This window comes from Strongylocentrotus purpuratus, unplaced genomic scaffold (assembly GCF_000002235.5).
Source record: "Strongylocentrotus purpuratus isolate Spur 01 unplaced genomic scaffold, Spur_5.0 spur5_scaffold_3, whole genome shotgun sequence".
Taxonomy (NCBI): Eukaryota; Metazoa; Echinodermata; class Echinoidea; order Camarodonta; family Strongylocentrotidae; genus Strongylocentrotus; species Strongylocentrotus purpuratus.
In genome coordinates this window covers 9393339-9415695 of record NW_022145609.1, presented here as the reverse complement: position 1 = coordinate 9415695, position 22357 = coordinate 9393339, and the positions used below count along the sequence as shown (strand labels likewise).

General features: G+C 37.7%; 2 protein-coding genes across 2 annotated transcripts; both read left to right on the top strand.

Annotated features, from left to right (window-relative positions):
- The first annotated feature begins 1134 nt into the window (after positions 1-1134).
- Positions 1135-7397, top strand: LOC115928798 (macrophage mannose receptor 1-like). Its single transcript, XM_030996711.1, has 6 exons — positions 1135-1176; positions 1786-1892; positions 2906-3048; positions 5342-5481; positions 6492-6604; positions 7238-7397. The coding sequence occupies exons 1-6, from the start codon at positions 1135-1137 to the stop codon at positions 7395-7397; spliced, it is 705 nt and encodes a 234-aa protein (XP_030852571.1).
- A 610-nt stretch (positions 7398-8007) lies between these two features.
- LOC105439107 lies at positions 8008-21690 on the top strand. Its single transcript, XM_030996710.1, has 16 exons — positions 8008-8228; positions 8620-8738; positions 9594-9733; positions 10933-11075; positions 11470-11579; positions 12998-13128; positions 13682-14002; positions 14360-14641; positions 16002-16136; positions 16633-16782; positions 17165-17296; positions 17726-17896; positions 18552-18683; positions 19322-19675; positions 20154-20516; positions 21686-21690. The coding sequence occupies exons 3-16, from the start codon at positions 9673-9675 to the stop codon at positions 21688-21690; spliced, it is 2490 nt and encodes an 829-aa protein (XP_030852570.1). The 5' UTR covers positions 8008-8228; positions 8620-8738; positions 9594-9672.
- Positions 21691-22357: the final 667 nt, after the last annotated feature.

The window sequence follows — 22357 nt, the reverse complement described above, 5'->3', positions numbered from 1 at the left end:
GGGTCCTATGTACACAGCCAGGATAGCCATATCAGTATTAATACAGCCCTTCCCGTGTGTACCGTAATTATTAATACCCCGGCATTGCCCGGTTGGCCCCGGTACCCATTTAATACACCTGAGGGCATGGAGAGGGACCTATTGTATGAGAGTCAAGAGCATTCACCTCAGTACTCCCACTCTATTATGTGCTCCCACTGTATGAAGGGTAAATAAGTGTTTATTCTTTAAAAAAGTGAAAGTAATTTATTTGGAATAATAAACGGATCAGAGGGGTTGCTTGGATGCAATATGAGCATTGATCTTAATCTAGGAAAGCGCGCGTGTGGAGGGGTTGGGAGGTGGGACAAAGTAATCGAGAAAATACGTTATACAGGACAGACAATTATCGACATGATTGAGGAAAGAACTGCTCCTGCCGTAGATAAGACGCCCCTAGAAATTTGTAGGAGGGGAAGGGAATAGTTGCGTACCACTTAAAATCAAATTAATTAAAGGGGCTATAAAATGAAGGTGAAAAGGATTAATGTCAGATCCTCCTTTTACTTCCGTATTCCTCTTAAAAAAAACACATTATCAGATGACTCCTTCTGTTTTCCTTGTTCTTTTTTTTTATGGGCAATTCGAAAACGGTGCTTGGGTGGGGGAGAGGGGGGGGGGGGTATAGCCCACTGTTGTGTGAAGAATCACGTGTTGCTTCATTGTCTCTTATTCTTATCTTACAGTTGAATGTCAAGAGTGTTCTACATCAGGGTCGAATGTGTATGGTGGCTATCAGTATGTCTTCTACCATGGTGTCTACAAGACATTCTCCGACACACGTGCACTTTGTCAAAGCTTAGGGGTGACATGCCAATCATTACATCAGCTGAACAAAATGTACGTACGCACTTTTATCGTGTACTACATTAGATATTTATCAGAATTTTCATGGAGCCAACCGTATTAACGTTTTTCAAATTAAACATTTGTTAACCGTTGCCTACTTATTCTTATGAATTATCATGATTTTCTGGCGCCTTCTTTGTGTTTTCAGAACGAATAGGGCGGTGGAATGTTGTCAAGACTGATACTGATAGCAAAAATCGTATTCTAATTGGCAGATGTTCTATGAAGTTAAACTTTTCAAGAATTATGTTATTGACCGGTATAGGCATTAATCCAACCACCCAACAGGTACACCATTTTTAATTCTCAGATAAAAAAATAAAAAAACTAAACTGGTGCTTGTGTCCACTGTCTCACGATTTCCCACCAGTGAAATTAAAAACATAAACCTTTATATATATACGTTGACGTGTTTGGAAAATGTGACATCTGAAACTCCGATTGAAAATTTTAAGAATACTGGTTGAACATTCCCATTGTAACCACTACTGCAATGAGCCGAAAGTTCGAGGGGGCTGAGCCCCGGCCCCCCCCCTCCCCCTTCCACTCCGGGAACGGAGGGACCGTATTCATGTTTCCCAAGTCTCCAGTAAAGGGGTAATTTTCACGCATCAAAGTCCGGCTCGTAATACACACACAAATCGGCCCGTATACACACCGGACTTAGGGGGGGGGGGGGGGTTCTTTCAAAGGGAGGGAACATGCATACGCTTACTTAAACTAAACTGGTGGGGGGCTGAGCCTTGAACGCAATGCATGCGACTAAGATATTGATCCTTTGAATCGGGGGGGGGGGGCGTGTTTACTTTGCCCCTCCCCCGAGATTAGACAATGTTGCAATGCGCCACGTTGATATTAATCTCCAATGTATTTCTCTTTTCTTCATAATATGAATAGGCTTTCATTGCCACGAGATTACCGGCGAGGAATGGTAACTTTTACATCGGCTTAGAAGGCACGGATAAGGATGATGAATACAAATGGATTGATGGAATGGACCCTGAGTATGTATCAACTATCGTCGTGATAAAATGCCACTCATGTTTTTCAAATCGTTTTCCTATAACAAATATTCATTATGGCAGTGGTAATAATGGCATGCAAGCGCGGAAAGAGGGCACTAGCCATTTGAAGAGGAGGGGCAAGTGTGGCAATTTGCACCCCTGACGGATTTCAACCAAGAACAAGTTATACTGACCGACTGTGCATAATTGTGGATTTCTTTTGGTGAAACCCTAATTTTTGTGTGTGATTGGTTCTACCTGACTGCTAGGAAGGCACGTTATGTTTCTGAGTTAGCAACCAGAGGACCGACGGCCGTAAGTCCTCTACGAACGAGGGACTTGGTAATGAAGGTTTATGGCTTACCAAATGGCAGTAGCGCATTGACTTGCCACTTGGTTTCGAACCCGGATCTCCCGGTTACGAGACCACTGCTCTAACCCTGAGTCGTCTCATCTTAAATCATTATTCAAATCGTTTTGAACTAAAATTTAATTTGAGAGTCATAATACCACATAAATCATTGAATTATTGCTAATATATCACATTTTGATCAAATCTTCATATTCCAGGTTGTTCTGAGTCATGCAAAATCTGCAACGTTTGTGTAATAAATCGAAATGTCACGTGTCACAAGTTCAAACCGCTAAGGTTTTATATCCCAAAATCGACAATTGAAATTCATGCTACTAAATGATATTTTTTTGCTAGCAGTTATTTATGATAATGCCAAAGCATGTACTTTTATTATACTTTCTCTAGACTCAAGTTCCGTCAAGGAATGAATGAAAAACTCCTAGCTACATGTAAAATCTACCATTTCAATGTATTTATAAAATCAGTCATAAGCACTTCATACTGATTTACCAGAAGATTCAATGTCCTTTTTTTCTCCAAAGACAACCGAGTCATAATGTAGTTGGCCTCTGTCTCATATATTTATTTAGTATTTCCGTGGAGTTCATGATTCTTTAATTGTTAATTCTATTAGATATATAAATTAATCATTTTCAAGGTATACCAACTGGGATTATCCTCTATATACCGATCCACCACCTTACTGTGCTGTAATGAGGTCTGGAAGTAGCTCGATACATGGACGATGGAACCGACGAACATGCACATCAAATAGACAACATATCTGCCAAATACCTATCGGTAGGTATTTCAAGTCATTTTTCGTTCTCACATTGTTTAGTCCAGTTCTGAAGGAGCGTGTAAGATAACTTTACTTTACTTGAGTTAAGCCGTCCACACCATCTCTGGATTGTATGATGGTTTCTATTTCACAACGGCTTGCTACACCTTCCTATCTTCTGTTAGCCTAGTGGCTTTAGTCAGGGAGTCAAGTTGTCTGTTATTGCAGTCCGCCTTGATGCAGTCTGTCCATCTCTTAGCTGGTCTTCCTCTTGGGCGCTTGCCATGTACATTTACATTGAGAAGGATGTGGGAGTATCTTTTTGGATTCATTCTATTGAATAAATAACATTGTATATATTCTAGATCGATATTGGCAGACTGTTCTTAATACAAAATGTTTACGATCGAATTTCGTTTACTATTTTGTACCCAGTTTTTATCTACGGCGTGTACAGTGATATCAAAACAGTTATACCAGAGAGCCGTTTTGATACTAAATAACGATCAAACGCATTTTCCTTTTTAACACACTATTTCGAGATGATCATCAGATATTCATGCTCTAGATGGGCTGTCATTTCTGTAACGATACACAATTAATTATAAATGATAAGAGCCGAACGAAGAATCAAATCGTTAACCTTAATCATTGTGTAAAATTTACATAATTTACCAAGCTTAAAGGGGCAATAATTCTTTTACACCCTTGTAGGTGATGTCACCACATATTTATTGAAGTGAATGTTGATTGCTGAACAATAATGAGTAATGTCAAGTAAAAACATTCTGCGATAACATTTAGATGATGTTCTTGAAGCCTAAAAGTTTTTTGTCCATATATTACTCCAATAGTAATTTTAAAGAGTATTCTTGCTGTAATTAATATTAATTCATGTTCATGCTTTACGAATATTTAACATGCTTTCTGGAGGGGTATCCCAACCATTTTCATTTGCCAATCATAATGTTCACGTATGTATGATTATTCGATTAGTTATTCGATGCAATTTATGAATATATATTTCATATCATTTTATTAAAAATGGTGACAACAATTTGAAATTAAATTAAATCCAGTAAAACATAATAATGGTTTGCTTGATGATTTCCAGACGTACAGTATGTCAATAAAAGTCCAGTTAAAATATAATTAAAGAGTGGTAGATGTAAATTGAAGAGATCAATGTCTACAGCAGTGTCCAAGACGATTTCTAAAATATGTGCATGAATATGATTGAATTTTACCATGACAGCACTCTTGTAGTCTCACTGTACCGGAACTGTCTACTGACATCCCTATGATTATGAAAGAGAGTGCGTGCTATCTCAGCTTATTGTGGTGGAATTTTACGGCCATTTTCGCAAAATATTGTACCATTCTTTTGCGGATTTCGACAATATTTCGAGAAAATTTCACCAAAAATGTCACGAAAATTGCCATAAAATTTCACCAAAGAAATATCGTCCTCAATATATAATAGCATACCGTCTACCTGTTTTACCTTGATATACAGTATTAAAGTCAGTCCAACCTTCATAACAAACTACTATAGACTAGAAGAAAGCTTGAAGAGCAGAGTAGCAGACTGGCAAAAATTGGAAAAACATCAGACAAAAAAATGAGAAAATTATGAATTTTTTCAAAGGTGAAATAAAATCACTTTAGGTATGGCCTCTTCGAATTGGCTGAATCGGTAATGTTTCTATGATGTAGAGGCGGAAAACTTTCCATTTGTTCCAACACACTAAATGAATTACATGTACATTTTTGACAAATGTATGATCAGGATGTTCTATTCTCTACAGAGGGTATATAATGATATGCTTTTCATAATATATGTTCAAAAGTACCTCAGTGAAGGAAACGGGAAATAAAAAATAGAAGGTATTAAACTTTTTGTACACGACAAATGATAGAGTTGTCCGTGTCTACGTCACCATCCAAAGACTAAATTACCAGTTTGAGATTCGCACTTATTTAGAGACCTCGCTTTTCAAACATTCATAATTCTCTTATTATTGGTCAGATTAATTTCAAACTGTCACCATTTCGTTTATCTTTTTGTGTGTGCTTTCGTACAAATGAACTTATTACACGGGTTGGATAATTGCCTTTAAATGATCTGTACTGTGCATTAATAGAATGCCGAGTGCTGTAAAATGCTTGCATCGTTATACTTGTAAACGGGTAATATATACTCTTTGACACTTTGTATTTGTTTAGCCCATCCAATATTTCAGTTTGTAATAGTTCAGTAGCTGTCTTCCATTTTCAATATAGCGTAATGTTTATTTAATGTGATATAAACAGACGATGATCATAGATGGCAAGAGTTCGGTGAATCTCAGTATCTCATCAAGTTCACACCTCATGCAACGCCAAGTGCTGCCAGGGAAACATGTCAAAGTTATGGCGGTGATTTGGCTATCATCAAAACAGCCGAAGTCAACGTAAGTTTAGTGACACATTTTATACAGTATTCACACGGTCAAGATGATTAAGATAATTAAGAAAACTAAGATATACGCTACAGGGCAAACTATATGTACACCTGTACATAGAAATTTAATCTGTACACCCCCGATGGAGAGACTCCACCCTAGTCACCGCAAATAACGCCGAACCAGATTTCACTGACCATAGTCTCAGGAAATTACGTCTGTTGTCTCTTTCAAGTGGTTCGCGGGGGAAGGGGGGGGGGCGTGGATAGGCATGGGGACTTTTCTATGGACTTGATTGGTTTCAATGGCATTTGAAGTGAGTTTTTTCATTCGTAAATTGGCTATTGTGTATCGAATAATCATGATTAACGCAATGCTTCACTAAATTACGCGGCAGAAACGAATGAAAGTAAATATATTGCTATGCAATTAAATAAAAACTAGACAAAACAAAACAAAAACGGTTATACTATCTTTGAACGGCTGTACACCCCCCTAAAAGTTTTAAATAGAAAATTAGTATTCCCAACAAAAATGCATATTTTGCTCAGAATCTATCTGTATATATTAGAGGTAATTTCATATTTTACATATTTGTTTCCAGTGAAAGATTATTTCTTCAATAATTTCTTGCGAGCCTCTTGTAAAGCTCTTGTATAAAACGGATTTCGCTGAATTTCTTATCATTCTATTAAAATTAGCTTGCTATTTGTGTTTGATTGCCTATTAATTTGAATGAAAGACGAAAGAATAAAATAATATTCAAATAACTTCAAACATTATGTCGCAATATGCAAGATATTACAAACAATTTGCAATATATATTAAAAGACAAAGTGCCGTTCACATGCACAGTTTATACATCAAAAGAGAAAGAAGCAAAAGAGAGAAATAGAGAGAGGGATCCCCTTAAAACACAAGGAACCATCTCAGCTAACGCTAAGGTTTTTCGTTCTGATTTAATTTGTGAATAAATCATACATTTATTATGATTGTTTTGTTCTCCATTTTGCTAACAGACATTCCTCAAAGCGCTTCTACCTACATGTAGTGATTCATATTTTTGTTATTTGATCGGGTTTCGGAGGAGTGGCAAGGGAACCTTCTACTGGTTGGATGATACTGCAATCCAGTATGTTCTTCATGTGTTTGTTCTGTCAAGATCAGTCAAGAGAAAAAATACATGTTGATGAACGCCTATGCCTTTCTATATTTAATCTGCAGTTACAATTTTCCGCGAAATATATATTTTTGAAATGTTTCCAGTGTTCTTTAAAATATTATACACTTTATCAGCATACTTTGTAATATCTATGTTTCAGATGAATATCAAGAAGACGGAATATAAAAAGCTCGGCTCAGCGTTACAAGATAACGTTACGACCAGATTTCTGCTCTATAATGTGGCATAATACATACTTCCAGTATTTCTGTAGCATATCGAGGGGGAGGGGGGGGGGATGAGGTTAATGTGAATACAGATTAAATTCGCGTTCAGTTTAATGATGTATATCCGAACCTCCATGATTATTATCAATATTACACGAAAAATTATGATGATGAAGATAATGATAATGATAATAATAATGAAGATGATGATAATAATACTAATAACAATACTATTACTATTACTCCTACTACTGCTACTACTACTACATGTACTACTACTTATAATGATATATAATCATTATTATTGTTAATAATCATAATAATTATGACAATGGTCACAATATGAACTTGATTTATGAACCGTTTTTCCTCCTAGGTATAAAGATTGGTATAGCGCCAGGGAACCCAATGATGCTGACTCCTGGGGTTGCCTTGGTACGCGTGATGGCGCGTCATGGTATGACCAGACTTCACAGCTATCTTCACCGTACATTTGTGAGCGTACACCAGGTATGAATTCTGATGATCCAACGTGAATTGTGTTCTGGCGACAGTAGCTCCGGGCTTTATATCAAACGTATTGTCTTTAGATCATGTTGGTAGGGGTTAAGGTCGGGGCTAGTCTAAGGATAAATGGCTGAAGTTTGGACTTCGTTTAGGTTAATAAATCGATTGCAAAGCAATCGTCGCTGGAGCATGTTTCTATTCGTACAAGCTGAATTTTAAATTGATTTTCAGATATTTCGGATATTGCGCCACTTCCTAAATGAAATCCGTTATTGTTATTTAAACAAAAACATGCATTCTCCGTTTTCAAACACCACCATGGGATGTCTGGCTTATTTAGAACTTGGCAATTTTCTCATACTACAAAAGATACCACTGCAATTGTTTATTTCAGGAACAAAAAATGAAAATGTTTTTTTCAAATCTTGCGCATTCTTACACCAGGGAGATGCTTACACCGACGAAATAGTTTCTTCTTCAGACTGTGGATGAATAATTTTGTTTAAAGAAATGACAACAAATGCAATCGCCCTCTTTTTTCATACATATTTGGAACATTAAACAAAGTTAATCATCGACTGTTAGGCCCGCAAAGGGCTCCGTAGAATCTGAGGAATGCCTAAATTGGGCAGAGAAAAGCCGACGCAATTTAGTTAATATCACACTCTTACTCATCACATTAAACTCTCTACTAGAAATTATGCTTTATTACAGTATCTGATAAAAATAGTGAAGCATCATTTGGAGGTCTAGATTATTTCAACTCTCCGTCATGGCTAGCTCGGTCTTTCTCAGATGCACGGACCTACTGTCAGTATCATGGAGCTGATTTAGCACTCATCAAATCACACGATATCAATGTATGTTCAATTATATGTACTCCTTTTCATTCAGCTTTCTGAAATGTTGTATCATTAAACATATATTACATTTTTGGTTGTTTTATTAGTAGTTTCTATCACAGCTTAGAGGTTTACATGGCTATTGAGCTATACAAATATTGGAAAGAATATTTCATAAAGTAATATCACGATTGAATGACGTATGTGACTTAATAGACAAACCGGTTCTTCGTGAATGCGGGATGAAATCGGAAGCAAATGCCAATTCCAAAAAGGATGATTTGTAGTTGATAGCATAGGTAATATAACAGTCATGTTAACACTGTGATTTCCAATACTTTTAAAACTGATTATTAAATATGAAAAACGAATGAAGTTAATGAGGTGACATTTTTTCCCTTCCCAAAAGACTTTTCTCCATGTCAGGAATTCTGAAGAATATTCGGGATCAGATGACCATATATTTTTTGGTTTGACTGACCAAGCTGATGAAGGCACATTTACATGGATCGACGGAACACCTTTACAGTAGGTTTAATAAATATGGAATGCCAACTTAGTCGTTTCTACTTTGAAATGACCGCTAAGCTCAAAAGTATTTATATTACTCCTTTAATAATTATGTAATCTGTAAAATGTTCGTATCATTATATATACATGTAGGTTGAGATAAGTGACTCCCCCCCCCCAAAAAAAAAAATAATAATAATTAAAAAAATAGTAAGAATAACGAAAATTTCACGGAATTTTTTCATGGTAACTAGATAATTATTAATTCATGAAATCTGTTTTTCTAAAACTTTCTTAATCTCACTTTAATCGCTATCTTATGTTTTGATAATGAAATTTTTGTAGTTAGTACTAAACACCCCATGCATTTTGCCTTTCGTAATGCAATGGAGGGCATACTTTTTTAATGATTTTCATCGTTTGTACATGTCCAAGTGTATATTATTTTGTATTTTTAATCCGCATCAAAAGTAAAAATTTCTAACTAGCAATCCGAATATAGGTATAACAGCAGTGCATACATTGCTTTCCGAATACATTAATTTTATGATTTTTTTTTCTCGAGTAAGATTAAAAAGAATTGTGGGGGAACTTGCTTTTTGATTGAGGGAGTATATTAGTATAGATGTTTCGGCTCAAAACTACTGTTGAGAGATTAAATATTTAAAAGCCAAGAAATAAGACAATGCACTTATACGACATGGGTTATTACACTTCACTTGTCAGAACTAAGATTGCATATCTGCAAATAAAATGCAAAAAAATAAACCAAAAAACTAAAAACAAAGCAGATAGAAACACGCACCCCTAAAACCATTCTTACGTTTAACCGTCTGTTTGCTCATTAATTTCTCCTTTATGCAATACACACAGGTATTCTTCATGGGGGTCTGGTCAACCAAACGACGGGGAAAATCAAGATTGTGCCTTTCTACAACCTTCTGATTCAAACATGGGATGGGGTGATGATTCATGCAATAACAAACTACCCTTCATATGTGAACGCTATCAGGGTAAGTTACATGCCAATGATGCATGATCGTTTCCGTTTCTTCAACGAAAAATGGTTTATTGCTTTATTTCAAATTGCTTAAAGATAAACTCCAGTACTGGTAAAAAAAAAAATAATAATTCTCACAGAATCAAACGAAACTTACACTGAATGTTCAAGATTACAAATAAATGACATGTGCCAAACAATTTTGGAAGAAAATGTATACTGGCTGAGTAATGAGCATAGAAAGACAAGGAAATCAAGGTAGTACTAGCCCCGACACCATGTGTGTTGTCCCATATATAGCTTTCTATGTGAGTGCTTGTTACTTTACCAAGACTCGGTCAAATTTATTATGATTTTGATGACTCCAGAACCTTGCAGTGCACACCAATACTTACATGCTACATGATCAACTGTTTCTGATCCTTTCCACACATTTTCTTTCACAATTCAATCGCATTACCAGTACTAAAGTTTATCTTTAAGGTTCAATTCGATAAAAGTTTGGCACTTAGTCCACTGTTGTCGACTTGGAGCAAACACAACTCCCCCCCCCCCCCCCTTGTGCAATTTTTGTTTGTTTACCCTTGTGGATAAGTCATCAGAGAATGAGTCTATCTAGTGACTAGGGGTTTGCATCATCGCAAAGGTCGCAAAGATCTCGATGAAAATTACACTGTAGAGAGCGAAGCTTGTGCTCGTATCGATTTTATTCATGTAAATTTACGTGATCATGACAAAATACAATTGTGCGAGGATGTCAAGCGAGTTGGAATTTATTAAGTTATTTTCCGCATTTCACAACCTTTCAAAAATCGTATGCATCATATTTATCCTACATGCTACAAGGAGAGGGTTAAGAATCCCTGCTACATCACTATCGTCCTTTGTCAAGACATTAATCCACTTTTGCCACGCTCGACCCACGTGTAGTAAGTGGGTACTTGGTAGGATTTATTCATTGAATGCACTGAGCGCTGAGAGCTACGGTTAAAAACGGGATTAATGACACCTGCATTATTTGGAAGTAGAGAAATGTTTATAATAATGTGTTATTCATCGCATTCATAGCAATGTAAATGTCAGGTGTTTTATTAGTATGACCATGATGAATACAATTATGAATAATGTTTTGAAGTAAGTCTCTCGTCTTTCTGTCTCAAAACACGATGAACACCTAATAATGGCAATCATCTTCTTATAATCAATATGTAGATGTTCCTGAAAATGAGTGGAGTCGCCTTGATGGAACCCTGTACTATATCTCTCAATCCTCGATGACATCCTACTCGTTTGCTAGAAAGTACTGCCAAGCTCAAGGAGGTGATCTTGCCCAGCCTAAAACAGAAGAAATCAATGTAAGGACGCATCGTGATATTAACAAGTTTAATTCCAAGTATGGAACGTGTAAATAAAACGTGATACAACTTGTTACGGGCGTTTCATAATTTAGCAATAATGTGTGCAAAAAAGGAAAGAAAATATAAACAATAAAATTAATGTAAGAGAAATAGAGAATATGTTAGGTTATGTGAAAACAATCGGAAACGGGTAATAGAGCAGCATGATATTGTTGTGATGGGCATATTATAAGGAAACAAAATTATATCTTATTTCAACTAGTTCAAGTTTTAATGATGTCATATACTATAGACATCGATAAATTTATCCCACTACCATGATAATGGCACATTAGAAGTAATCATCGGTGATTTTTCTCTTTCTTATATATTCTCTCAATGTATTCACCAGATGCATCTCATGAAGCTGGCTGGAGACAACTCTTATTGGTTTGGACTCGATGATATCAATCAAGAGGGCACGTTTAAATGGATTGATGGCACTCAACTCGACAGTAATGAGTATGTGTTAAATTGTTTTATTCATACATACACACACAACAATGTCTCACACACCCTATATTCATGACAAAAGCTATGGTCACAACTCAGAGCGGCAACCGACCGATTTGTAGCCTGCTAGGTCGCCACTGGAATTTAAGCATCGCCCAACGATTTCTGGAGAAGTCGAGCAGGCTGTAGAGCCCCAGCGATGCCTGGGCGGTGCCCTGTCGATTTCCCGTCGATCGCCGGTCGATTTTAGGTCAAAACTGGGCAAAATCGGGGAGCTTGTCCGGGGCGGCGTCCCGGCAGTGACCGACTGATGACCCATCAATTCCCGAGCGGTCTCCCACCGGCCACCGGCTTGTTTTCAAGAAATTGCCCGGCGGCCGGCCGGTGATCGGCGGGGCACCAAAATACGCTCAGTGCCCGGCTGGCCGGGCACCTACCTAATCGACCGTTTGCCGTCGAGCGATATAGGTCAAAAATCGAAGCTGCGAGGTCAAAGGCTGCCGACCGATTTTGAACTCGCCGCCCAGTGACCACTGATCTCCAAGCGACGACCGAGCAGCGACTTGGCGGCGACCGCTCGGCAGCCTTTGACCTAGCGGCTTCGATATTTGACCAAAATCGCTCGACGGCGAACGCTCGATTAGGTCGGTGCCTAGGCGGCGACCGCCCGGGCACCGAGCGTATTTTTGGCGGCGAGTGAAAAGTGAGCAGGCGCCGCCGAATTTTAATTCCGCGCTAAAACTTCAGTGGCGAACGAGCGATGCCCTAAAAAGCAAGCACATGGCCTATGGTAGTCTTATAATGCTGACTCACTTTTACGACTGACCAGGGTTTGTGCTTGCAGACTAGTGGGAGACCGCTTGGGAATCGGTGGGTCGTCTGTCGGTCATTGCCGGGACGCCGCCCGGAGAAGCTCCCCGATTTCGCCCAGTTTTGACCTAAAATCGACCGGCGACCGACGTGAAATCGACAGGGCACCGCCCAGGCATTGCTGGGGCTCTACAGTCTGCTCGACTTCTCTAAAAATCGTTGGGCGATGCCCAAATTCCAGCGGCAACCGAGCAGGCTACTAATCGGTCGGTCGATTATCTGAGATACAAGTTGATACTCATGAAGCTAAGGATGAGTTTTCCAATTGATTGATGGCACCCCCTTCCCCCGGAAAAATAATGAATTTGTCTTACTTTCGACCTTTTTTTTTTATGCGGACCTCCTGGAGCCTAAAATGCAAGCCCTGATCATGATTTGCAAGAAAGGCATACTTGTTTATATTTACATTATAATTAATATATATTTTAGCTGAAGCTCGAATCAAAACGCTCACATAACCCTTTTAACTTTTCATGATTATGCCCTTTAAAGTAAATATATCTTTTATTGAAACTGTGTTAATACGTTGCTGTTCGGAACATAATTTACCTTTCCAGATTTCCTGCTTGGTCGAATGGTGATGCAACCCTATTTGAGAATGGAAGATGTGTTCATCAGCAGGTTAATAATGGATGGAGAAAACTCCGATGTACATCGTACCTCAGGTTCGCATGTGAAAAACCTCCGAGTGAGTATTCGCATTATATTTCTATTATATAGGGTACCCTTTATGGTAGTCCATGCTCAAATGATGCCCGTCCACCTTTAATTCAAAATGCCACAAACGAAACAATTATCCAATTGGTGACATTCTAATATTTTGAAACCACTGTTTTAGAGCCATAGTTGTACCGTTATTTTAAGGTAAAATAGGAAAATAGTTCATCATATGAGATATGAAATCTGCGTATTAAACATTCCTACTCATTTAGGGTTTATCTACAGTTGATAACTCGAGAGGAACTTGACTTCATTAAGTATCATATATCATTTAGATTGTGTTTCCCATAGATTTTGATACCATTCATTTTTAGGAGTGGAAGTATCTTTGTTAATAAAATATATATATGAAAAAATTGATTTGCATGGAACAGCAAGAACAATATAATATATGAAATGTAAGGTTGAAGTGTGAGATAAGTCATTGCCTTGTCAACGTTATGTATATTCCCCCATACTTCTCCTCTAATGAAGATGCCGGGCGGACACCAATTACTTGAAAAAATAATTATTTCCCATAGGTCCGCGACAGATCCTTCCTGTGCGTCTAATGGCAGCTACTCCATCCCCCTACGGAGGAGGTCTGGTGAATGCGTCATTTATCTGTCTACTCGGCTCAGAGAATGAAAAGATTCTCACATTGTCCACCAGAAGACTTGTCCGTCTGACCGAGGCTATAAATTCCAATAGTTACACAGCTCCAGGAAAGAGTGATACTGTATCATCTGTAGTGTTAAGGCAGACTCTTCCAACTACTATGGAAGGCTTGGGATTTTTCGAATGTTCTGCGGTGACAGACAGTAGAATGACATCTGCTCCGCTTGGCATTTTTCTCTCTACCCGTACGTATATAAGATTACACATTGGCCTATGTTTTATGAGTATATACAACACAAATTCAACTTATTGTAAATATGTTTTAAATAGGAAATGTTCTAAATAAGTTGAAATTCGAACACTCCTAAAAATACCATCAATGTTAATACTTTTGCAATAATATTACCTACTTTTACTTCTTAAGAACCTTTTGTCAATGCAAATGTAAACATGACGGAGGATTAATGGAATAAGAGGGAGAGAAAAAGAAAGAATATGAATGGAGCAATGACGAAATATTAATGAATCAGAAAAAATAAGATTCAAATGTGAGATTGAATTGTCGATTTTTCCTTTCTTATCTGTCTTTCTTCATTTCGTAGGCCAATGGCAACCCAGTGATGGTCGGTTTACAAAGACAGTACACGTTGGAGATGATATCACACTCAGTGTGATGAGCACGACAGGGATGGTAGGTGAAGACGGGATCAGATGGCGGAAAGTCACTGATGTAGACTGGGCTAATTCACTTATCGGAATGAGTTCTGGTAGTCTATCACACACAATCCAATCTGCATCTGTCTCAGACGCCGGTGTGTATGCGACTTACGAGGGTGGAACGTTGGAACAACATCAATTCAGCTTCATAAGACTCATCGTAAAGGGTTCGATTCCTCCTACCTTACACGTCGAAAATATATCATTACATTTTGCTCGCAAGGATGTTTCTTTTACAGGAACAATTCTCCCTTCAGCTCTGTAACCATTATTCAAATGTAATATAACAAATCAGGAAAACCCAACTAGAACCGACCAGATATATTCGGTTAATGAGACAGTAAAGAATATAATGTAAAATTGTAATTTCCATAATTGAATGACAGTTTCTGCAGTATTACGTCTAATTGAGGATTTACAAGAATTCATATGTAACAGCTTCATGTTCTAATTGTGCAGTTCTAACTTTGTACAATGGACTAATGATTGAAAGTATCATAACGATTACCCCCTGGACAATCATCCCCGGACAATTACCTCCCGGAAAACTACCCCCAAGGACAATAACCCCCCGAGAACAATTACCCCATAAAAATTATCTCCCGAGGACAATTACCTACCCCTAAAAATGACCCTCTAGGACAATTACACCCTAGGACAATTACCCCCAGAAATTTACCCCCTTGGACAATAATCATCCAGGACAACCAAGGACAACCACTTCCGAGGACAATTCCCCCGGAAAATTCTTCCTGTTCATTAAAGGGGAAGTCCACCCTGATAATAAGTGGTTTTTTCAGATGGTTATTGTCCTCGGGGGAGGGTATTGTCCAAGGTAGTAATTTTTCAAGGGGGGTTATTGTCCTTGCGGGGGGGGGGGGTAATTGTCCTCGAGGGGTTGTTTTTCTTGGAGGGGGTGATTGTCCGGGGGTAATTGTCCTAGAAACATTAAAGGGAAAGTCCACCCCAAAAATAAGTTTGTTTCGATAGAGGCAGAATAATAAGAAAATCAGGTGATTGAAAGTTTGAGCAAATTCTGAATGAAAATAAGAAAGTTATGAATTATTGAAGTTGTGATCAATCAAATACAAATTGGCAACTCTGTGACTTATTATACGAGCTCTCCTTCATTTGCTTTGTGCATAATATTCCATAAAATCATGTTTTCTTCGTTATTGATGACGGAATATATATTTGTTCCTTGCAGGGGAGTATAGAAACATATTTGCAATTATTATATTTAGGGTGCATGTATGGTTGAAATTTTTCTTGAGGAAAATGAAAATTTTAGATTTTTTTAGTACTGAGCAAATGGAAGTTGAGCTCGCATGATACGTCATAGAGTTGCCAATTTGTGTTTGATTGAGCACAACTTCAAAAATCCTAACTTCCTTATTTTTAATCGGAATTTGCTCAAACTTTCACTGACTCGTTTCTCTCATTTTTCTACTCCTATTAAAACTAACTTAATTTCAGGGTGGACTTTCCCTTTAATGTACTATTGTTAATGTTTCATTGCGTTAACAGAGTGCCCGTATGGAAGATGGAATCCGCCGTTATGCAATCGTTTGTGTGATAGTTGTTATAATGGAGGTGTATGCCACGAACTCTCAGGAACATGCATCTGTCCTCCTGGCCATGCTGGAAAGAACTGCCTCCAAGGTAAACTCGAAATCCCTGAAGAAAATACTAATATATAAACCTTTTTGTCTTTATCTAATACATTCTTTGCCTTTAAGATGAATCTTTACGATTAGATACTTATCGTTTTATGATGGTAATTCTGAATAATAATAACAACAACGATAACAATCAAAAAGGGAATAAGAAGAAAAGAAGGAGAATAAAGGGAAAAGAGAAAGAAGAAGAAGGCTTATGATGATGATGATGAAAATAAAAATAATAATTAATAATTAATAATTATTTTGATAAAACAAAACTCATAAAAATGAATATTATAACATAACATACAATTGATTTCGATGTTTATCAGCAGTGAAATTGTTAAATATTTTTCCGTTCATTGTCGACCGACAGGGTTTTTAAAGTCTACACTTATTATGAAGATAAACATTGATAATTCGGAGAAAAGACCCTTTTAGAACTTATGATTTATACATAAATTAAACCCTCTGAATTATATATATGTTCCATGCAGCGTGTGGGATGCATAAGTTTGGCTGGGACTGTGAGTTTGAATGTGGACCCGGTCAGCCTCTGGACAAGTGTGCTGGAAGTCAGATCTGTCTGCCTGATCCTTATGGGTGCAACTGTTTAGCTGGATATACAGGAGTCTACTGCAATGAAAGTAAGTCGTGCTAAAACTAATTCTATAATGATTGGCATTGGGAAGAAATCAGAAACCTTTAAACAACAATGGTTTTGAACTTGTGTTTTATACAATATGTACGGACAAGTATGGTTAAAATCTAAACCCTTTCACAGGATTCGTCTAAAATGGATTACACGTCGGAGATAAATATGGTGTTACATCAATATGTATATAGACGAACAGCGGATTTATATATGCATGAAATTTATCAGGATTTTAGAATGGACACCTGTGTATTACTTGAACAAAAATATGCTTAGGTCACATGCGAATTAAAATGTTCTGGGGAGCAAATTCATTAAACAATATGTCAACAGATTCATGAAACTCGTAATATCTCGTCTTTCTCATCTTACAGCATGTGCAGACGGTGTGTTTGGAGCTGATTGTGGTCAAGAATGTCACTGTACTGATAAAGCAGATTGTGATGACGTCACTGGACAATGTACTGGAGATTGCTCGCTAGGATGGTCTGGGCCAGCATGTCAAGGTACAATCATTTAATTTAATTCAAAATGACATATGAACGTTCATAACAATGCTCATTATTATTATTTCCTTGGTAAAAGAAACGCCCCAGATAAGTCCAAGACTTTCATGTTGATTATTTCTACCAACGCAATACCTTTTAGTTTTCATTTAAAAAGCCAATTTTTGTAGAATATTCCTATGCCACAATTTCATTCCATCTCTAGGAAACGAGAGGATATTTGCATTTTCTCTACGGAATAAAGCTACTTGTTGCCTTCATTCTGTTCCTCTTTTTAACGCAATGAAAAAGTAAATGTCTCGAGTAGAAACAGTAAATAAGTATACATATTAAAGGATGGTCCTTCTCTTAACTATATTGCCCGTGACTTGTGTTTTTTCAATTATTTTTTATTTTTTATTTTAAAAAATGTATATTTTCTCATTTTAGTTCCTTCTGTTTGCCCAAACGGATACTTCGGGTCTAACTGTACACAGAAATGCAATTGCAGGAATGGCACAGCATGCCGCAAAGATTCTGGATACTGTGCCGAGGTTGAAGGGCGGTGCGACTTGGGATATGTTCCTGACTCTGTCGAGTTTCCAGCCAACTGTATGACATGTAAGATTATTCTTAGTGATATTTTAAATTGAAATACATCAAAGTTTACAAACGAATGCTCGCATGAAAGTCCCTACCATTTTAACGATATATCAATTTAGCAAACCCATTTCCATGTATATTTTTTGACAATTATTGGAATACATTGATATTACGTCATTAACATCCCCAGACCCAGCTGATTATGTACATGTATTCATTCCCTCTTGTTGTTGTACATGCAAAATATTCAATGCAATTTATACATCACAATTGGGTCAAATTCACAAGATCTTGAAATAGATCTTTAATCTGATCCCCACTCAATATATATATTACTTATGTTTCCATTATGTCCATCTTGTTATATTTTTCATATGCGTTCATACTCCATTTTATGTATCTGTTGTTATATATTGAGTGAAAAAATGAATTGAATTGAGGTAACAAACAGCTCTTAATACCCGTTGTTAAACTTGTTTACTAATAAGATTAGATATTTGAAACACATGTAAAATGCTTTGTAGAAGTATACTTGAACATTTGTATCTGTTTATTCTCATGAAATCAAATTTTTCACAAATGTTATGCGATATCCCTTTATTCCTTTCAATTGAAATTCTGGTTTTATGGAAGATAGAATGTCCTCATAATGCAATGTATCTATCTTGTTTAGTTTCAGGATGTTTCAGCTCTTGTTCAAAGACATGTCATTGTTCTGGTGGTGCTGAGGATTGTAACTTTTTGAATGGTGATTGTATGTCATCCACCTGTCATCCAAGATGGATGGGGGATCAATGCCAAACAGGTAGCTAGGATTGAAAGAAATACCTTTCTCCTGCCAAGTGTCTGACATATTAGGGAAATTCAACATAATTAAATTCTTCCATATTACATAGTTTTCATTAATATAAAAAAAACACATTCATTAATAATTACGAGCTGCTTATCTAAGTCAAGCAGTGAGCACAGAAGAATATATATTTTGATTGGACGTTAAATGGAGGCCCCGTGTAGAGAAGAGTCAATACCTTTGTACATTAAGAACCCTCTGCACTATTCGTATGAGTGTAGGGGGAAACCCCGCTGTAGTGGTCCACCTGCACACCCCAGTATAGTACGACAATACTCTGTGAAGAAGTATGTACTCGAATGGAAGTGGAAGAAGAAGAACGCAGTTCAGTCCTCATGATTATGTAACACATAACCTTTCATCATTATCTATCAATATTGTACTAATTCATGGCAATGACATGCTAAAAAAATTGAAAGAAGTTTATGAATGTTCGCTGTACAGTGGAGTATGGATATTGCCTTTAAGTTCATATATTTGAAAGTTTTTAAAATTGTGTCATACCCTTGCACTATTTCTCTCTTCCTCTCCGTCTGTCTGTTGAACTGTTTTACTCGTTTCATTATGCTGTTGTGTTCTTTCAACAAATTTAGATCGTTTTGAGACGAGCTTGGAAAAGACCAATCCAGGAGTAGCGATCTTCATCTTCTCTTGTTCCTTCACAGCGTCATCAGGGCAAAATCTTTCCTCTGATTATGTGAAGGCAGCTGTAGGAAGGTCTTTTACGAAACCCTGGATATCTCGTAATAGCTCTGACACATCAGGACCAACCCTCAATATTTCATTCATCCACGAGTATACGGGGCCAGAAGAACCAATTTACTGCTTCATCGGGGTACCTGATAATTCATCACAGTTTGCTTTCGTAAGGTTACCTCCAAGATATTACTTTGGTAAGCAGTCCCCACTGCAATCTATTGCGACATTTTCAATGTTGTACTCTACAAGTTCTTAGATGATCTACATGTATGCATTTTAAAAACGATTCCATGTAACACACACAAAGCCTTCCAAGCATAATAGTTAATACTTCCTGATCAGCTTTGTAATATATTTTAAGTTCAGTTTTTTTTAATCTTGATCTACTTTCAAGATTTATTCAGAAATGTAAACGGGATTTGAGCCGGGTCATTTTCCATAATGCACGTATGTTTATTAGTATTTCAAATATTTCACATAATAATTTCAAAAGATTATGTCCCATATTTACATCTTGTAAATAATGTATTCAATGTAATAAATTGCAGGTAGTATACTGAAATACTAGTTACAAGCTTTCTTGGTACAATCAATGTTGTTCATTACCTGCTTATTTTTTATCTTATTTTCTGGGCGGATGGCGAAGAAAGAAACCATTGAGTTACTATAAATGCGTACTATACTTTTACCCACTGTTTCTTTGTTTATTTTTTTTACACTTTGTAGTTTTACCAAGTTTTAATGGTGTACCAGAAATAATTGAATTTGGAAGATACCATGCATTCATCGGTTGGAGACAATGGGACCCTAGCAATGATACCGGGGAAGGACCTATCGTTGGCTACAAGATCTACGTGCTATCAGGTAGCAATGTCGTGTCGGAAAAAGAAGTACAACCCCCAAGCATGGTCCCCATGACGGACCGTTCCGTATCGAAGAGGTCTACTGAGAATGCCGCTGAGATGGTCATGTATAACGTCAGTGGACTTGAAGCAGGATCAACGTACTCCGTTCAGATTGCAGCGATACGAGATGGTATCAACGGTGAAGGAGAACAAGGACCAGCAATGACATTTACAACTGATAGTGGTAGGTTCCAGGCGCGTACGCAGGGGGGGGGGTGTTTGGGGGGTTAAACCCCCCCCCTTTGGTATTTTTACGTGTGAAAACCCCCCTAAAAAAAACCTAAACCCCCCCCCCTTTGGATTTTTTTAATTAAAAAAAAAAAAAAAAAAAAAAATTACCTCCATGGCTGACCTAAGAAAGGTGACCTTACCCTCCCCCCCAACGGAGCAAAATGTCAAATTTTCATATTTCGAGACCAAAAAAAAAAAAAAAGTGTCCTCTTACCCCCCCCCCCCCCCCCCCCCCCCCCCCCCCCCCCCCCCCCGCTTATTCAGCGGTCGGTTGAGTCGTTGCGATTTTTTTGGGACCAAAAAAAAAAAAAAGTGTCCGCTTACCCCCCCCCCCCCCCCCCCCCCCCCCCCCCCCCCCCCAACTGAGCGACTTTTCGGCTGGCTGAGTCGTTGCGATTTTTTTTTGGACTCCCTAAAAAAAAAAAAAAGTGTCCGCTTACCCCCCCCCCCCCCCCCCCAACCCCCCCCCCCCCCCCCCACTGAGCGACTTTTTGGCCGGCGCAATTTTCAAATTTTCCTGAGTCGTTGCGAAATTTTGGACCCGATTATAAACCCCCCCCCCCCCCCTTGAAAAAATCCTGCGTACGCCACTGGTAGGTTCTATAATGTATTTCCCACTGCCTTATGAGCCATTTTCATCCTTTTTTTACTCACCCTTCATCCCACCCTCCCTTCCTTCCTCTCTCTCCCTCCCCCTCTCTGTACTCCTATCCCTCTATCTCTCCACCCCTCTCTCTTTCTCAAAATGGTGTGACATTGATATTAAGATAAAGCACATGACATTCTAAGGCTTGCTTACCAGTACCATGAACACCAGTACAAAGGCTTTCGAAAATCAACTTCAATTTCAATACCCTTTTGCATATCTCATAGAAAATATGGTCAGATATACAACGCGACATTGCAATGTTCGCACAGATCAGGCTATACTTTCCAAAAGTCTCTGCGATTGTGTTTGTAACAGTTTAATAACATGGGATATACTTATAATATTACAACAACTATTCTACGGACAGCTACCCTCGGCCATACCTTTACATAAATGAAATGCTCTCTATGAATAAACAGGACAAAATATAAGATACGTGCTCAAACTTTGCAAATTTAATTTATGCTTTCCAGCTTGACACACCTCGGGGTCCTCTCTAATGGGGTTTAATTTTCTCTCATCTTGTCATAAAGTCCATTAAACCGTAACAACTTAAACAATATCGCGACTTTTATATGCGATTTCCTCTTACTTAAGGAGAAGGTTGAGTTCTGGGAAGAGGTGAAAAACAATTTGTGAGCGTTATCATTGTATTATGCAAGTTTGGAAGAACATCAGATAAAAAAATGTTCCCTGAAAAGCATAGCTCTTCAAATGCCTTGATATTCTAAATATGGCATGTAACATCATACAAATCGGGACGGATTTTTATGCCACATGTTTGTGTAGTCCCATATACATCTTTCTGTGTACAGTGCTTGTAACTTTCCCAAGACTGGGCCAAATTTCTTATCATTTGATGATTCCAGAACCTTCCCCACACACCAATACTTATATGCTAGATGATCAACCTTTCTGATCGATTCCACAACGTTTATTTCACAATGCAATCGCATGACCAGAACTCAACTTTATCTTTAAGCGCGCGTGCTCTTTAACTGTAATACATTTTGTGTTAAAAACACTGTTATGCGTGTTGTCAAAATGATAAGGGGGAAGGCTACCCTGATATTGAGTTGGTTTTAATGGAAGCAGAAAAGTGAGAGCAACAGGTCAGTAAAGGTTTGAGCAAATTTTGATTGAAA